General features: G+C 31.0%; 1 protein-coding gene across 1 annotated transcript in view; it reads left to right on the plus strand.

Annotated features, from left to right (window-relative positions):
* The first annotated feature begins 1,986 nt into the window (after positions 1 to 1,986).
* Positions 1,987 to 3,725, plus strand: part of LOC112506238 (cytochrome P450 704C1-like) — a 13,301-nt gene continuing 11,562 nt past the window's right edge. The window contains exons 1-4 of the mRNA XM_025110255.1: positions 1,987 to 2,313; positions 2,522 to 2,737; positions 2,847 to 3,137; positions 3,352 to 3,684. Coding sequence (XP_024966023.1) covers positions 2,002 to 2,313; positions 2,522 to 2,737; positions 2,847 to 3,137; positions 3,352 to 3,684 — 1,152 coding nt within the window. The 5' untranslated portion in view covers positions 1,987 to 2,001. The remainder of the gene's footprint in view (positions 2,314 to 2,521; positions 2,738 to 2,846; positions 3,138 to 3,351; positions 3,685 to 3,725) is intronic.

The following is a 3,725-nucleotide window of genomic DNA, read 5'->3' on the forward strand; positions in this document are numbered from 1 at the left end:
AAAGCAACGAATTATTATTTGAATTTTTAGAAATTGCTGAAAAACTTGTAAAATTATTATTTAAATATTTAAAAACTTAAATCAAAATTAATTAGTTACTTTTCAAGTTTTAAATTCAGGAAAAAAAATATGGATTATTTTCTGAATTTTTAAAGTTGAAAAAGAATTAATAATATATTCTATGAAAATTTAGATAAAATTAAGCATTAGTATATGAATCTTTTAAAGTTTTTATTTGATTTTTATATGGACAAACCTTACGACTATATACATGGTTAAAATTTATAAAATTACAAAATAAATTATATATTATTTTTGTATAAATAACTAGGCGTATTGTCTTTCCAATTTATTGGTTTTAAATTTGATTGATATATTATACAAATAAAAATTATAATTACTATAGACTAATAATAATAATTATTATTATTTATTAATTAAAAAACAAAAATAAAATAAAAATAAAAGAGAGATAGAGGGGACATAAAGAGAGAAAAAGAGATGAGATCATGTCACTTTTTAAACTTCTAGATCATTTAACGTTATTTACTATGTTGTTTTTGACTTTTTAAATAGGTAGGGGTGCAAATAACAACTCCTTATTTATATACAAATAGCATTAAAATAACTAATATTATTAGTATTAAATTTCCATGAGTTAAATAAACTAAAACAATAAAATTAAAAGATCAATAATATATACAATAAAATAAGAAAAAAATATTAATTTTCACATAAAGGAACCCGGAAGTATCTCATATGACATATATTACTTACGAGCCAATATTGTGTCATTAACAGAATTGAACGTAGATGTCAACAAAAGGTTGGAGTAATGAAATGGAGCTTTGGAAGTACACATGGTGCAATAGTTTTATTGGGAGAAGACATGATATAGTGGGGTGTAAGTCAAAATTAGGGGGAAAAGGTGACACAATGTGATAGATAATTTTAAGTATTTTGCTAGGCTGCATGCAACATTTAGACAAAGGGGAGGTTGAGGATGATATAATTCACCACATAAAGACAACATGACTAAAGTGGAGAATAATCATGCATGGGAGTGTCGTGTGACAAGAAATTATAACTAAACTTGAAGGAAAAAGTTTATATGGATGGCCATGATTCATCACACTAACCACGTTTTAAATGTTGGATTGCTGAGGGACAAGTAAGGCTCATGAAAGAAAGTCACGGTGTGACAATTTAGGGAGCAAGGAATGGTAGGTCGAGAAGGATGTCGAATGAGTAGTTGATGACGAACATATTAACCTTGGACATTTTTGAGAATATGACATTTGATAGGAATTCTTGGAGATACATGACTAGGGTCTAGGGTAGTGAGTACTACTTAACTGTATAAACCTATAACTTGTTTGGATTAGATCGTCTAGTTTTTTGACAGCCCGTGATCTACGTAAAAGTGTCGGTAAAAATGAAAAGGGTAAATAAGAACCAAGGATAACAAAAAGAATAAGGGACTTAGAGAGGTAGAGGGTGGTACAATAGAAGCGTTAGGCAGCTAGCCGATAAAGTAACAAAGTCTCGTGATAGATTAAAGGATGTGTGTGTTTCCTTTGGTTTTATGTTTCATTGTGCCTATTAAAATTGTTACTTTTTGTTTTCTTGTTGTTGTCTATTTATTAATCTTGGTTTTTATTTCCTTCTACCTTTTCTTTTTCTTTAACTTTTTGCATAAATGTTGCTTAAATCGCTGGTTTTTAATAAAATAGACGTTCTATTTTTTAGGTAAAAGATCTACATACATTTCATCTCCAGACTTGAAATTTAAACGAGATGTAATGGATTTGCTTGATTTGATTTGGTTATAATAATAATAATTATTAAATAAGAAAAGTAACGATAATAATAATTTATACTATAATAAATTAAAATAATAATAATAATAAACTAAAAGGGTAATGGAGGGGGGCGGTAGTGACCCTATATTAGTCATTCCAAAATTGTTACAAAAAATACATTCCCTTTCATTCTAAGATAATGGCAACTTCCATTATTTCTCTCTCAAATCCAATCTTCATTCTAATAATCACAGCTCTATTTCTTCTTCTTTCGGTCTACATCTACAATAAGCCACAAAAAAAGGGGAAGACCACCAAGAAGTATCATCCAGTTGGTGGGACTAAGTTCCATCAGTTTATCCACTTTCGCAGGTTGCATCATTATTGTACTGATCTGGCTAGAAAATACAAAACTTATAGAATATATAGCCCTCATAATAGTGAGATTTATACAACTGATCCGGCAAATGTGGAGTACATCCTCAGGACAAACTTCGACAATTATGGCAAGGTATGTGCCCTAAATGTGTCATGATTTAGGTGTAACCAATTTTGGTTTTAACAGTACACAAATGGGAATCATTTCTAACCAACAGTTAAATATATCATTCACTCCATGTAAAGTATTTTATTAAGGTTTCACTTTTTGAGAGATTGTTATAACAGTTACTCCTATTAAATTCTTCTTACAAGTTACTTTGGTGCAAAAAATACTGTAGGGATCGTTTATGAACCACACCCTAAAGGATCTACTTGGCGATGGAATATTCACAGTTGATGGGGACGAGTGGAGAGAACAGAGGAAGGTATCGAGCCACGAATTCTCTAAGAAAGTGTTGAGAGATTTTAGCGGTGTAGTCTTCACCGAAAACACTATAAAAGTCGGCAACATTTTGTCAAAAGCAGCAAGTAGCAACCAAACAGTCGATATAACTGTAGGTTTCTCAATCTTTAATTAATTTTCTCACTGACATTTTCTTGTAATACCCTGTTGATTATTGTCATTAGAGCTAATCATCACACTCCCAATGTGCATAAATACAGGACTTGTTCATGAAATCAACAACTGATTCAATATTTAAAGTTGCTTTTGGAATCGATTTTGACAACATTAGTGGCTCAAATGAAAAAGGAGCTAGATTCTGTCGTGCATTTGATGATGCAAATGAATTGGTACTTCGAAGATTTTTTGACTTATCATGGAAGATCCAGAAGTTTTTCAATATTGGGCCCGAAGCAGAGTTAAAGAAAAATATCAAAGTGATTGATGACATCATTTATAAGTTGATTCAGACCAAGATTGAAAAAATGAGAGAGGGAAACGATGATACTTTGGTAAGCTTATATACTCTTTTTGAATAAAAGACATAGACGTATTAAGAGCCTCAGATGTTTTGAAATCCTTGAAACCAATATTTAATTCTTGATGTATTTTTTATTTCTAAATGAAAATTTTCCCGATAGACATATATATGGTTCACACTTTTTTCATTCAAACCAAGAACACATGTAAGACTAATTAAATCTTTCTTTTTTGTGGAATGTCCAGTTGAAGAAACAAGACCTTCTTTCGAGGTTTTTGCAGATCAAGGATATAGATCAAAAGTACGTACGAGATATAGTTGTAACGTTTGTTCTTGCTGGTAAAGATCCTATAGCAACTAGTTTGTATTGGTTCATTTACATGCTCTGCAAACATCCTCAAATTCAAGATAAGGTGGCAAAAGAAATTAAAGAAGCAACCAACATGAGCATGAAAGAATTAGAGATCACAGATGTTGCGGAGTTTGCAACGCGTGTGACCGAGGAAGCCCTTGACAAGATGCAATATCTTCATGCAGCTCTAACAGAAACCATCAGACTCTATCCTGCCTTGTCAATGGTATGCAACCTTAATTCGATCTTCAACACTTGTTTAGTTAA

This window comes from Cynara cardunculus, assembly GCF_001531365.2.
Source record: "Cynara cardunculus var. scolymus isolate 2C chromosome LG 2, CcrdV1, whole genome shotgun sequence".
Taxonomy (NCBI): Eukaryota; Viridiplantae; Streptophyta; class Magnoliopsida; order Asterales; family Asteraceae; genus Cynara; species Cynara cardunculus.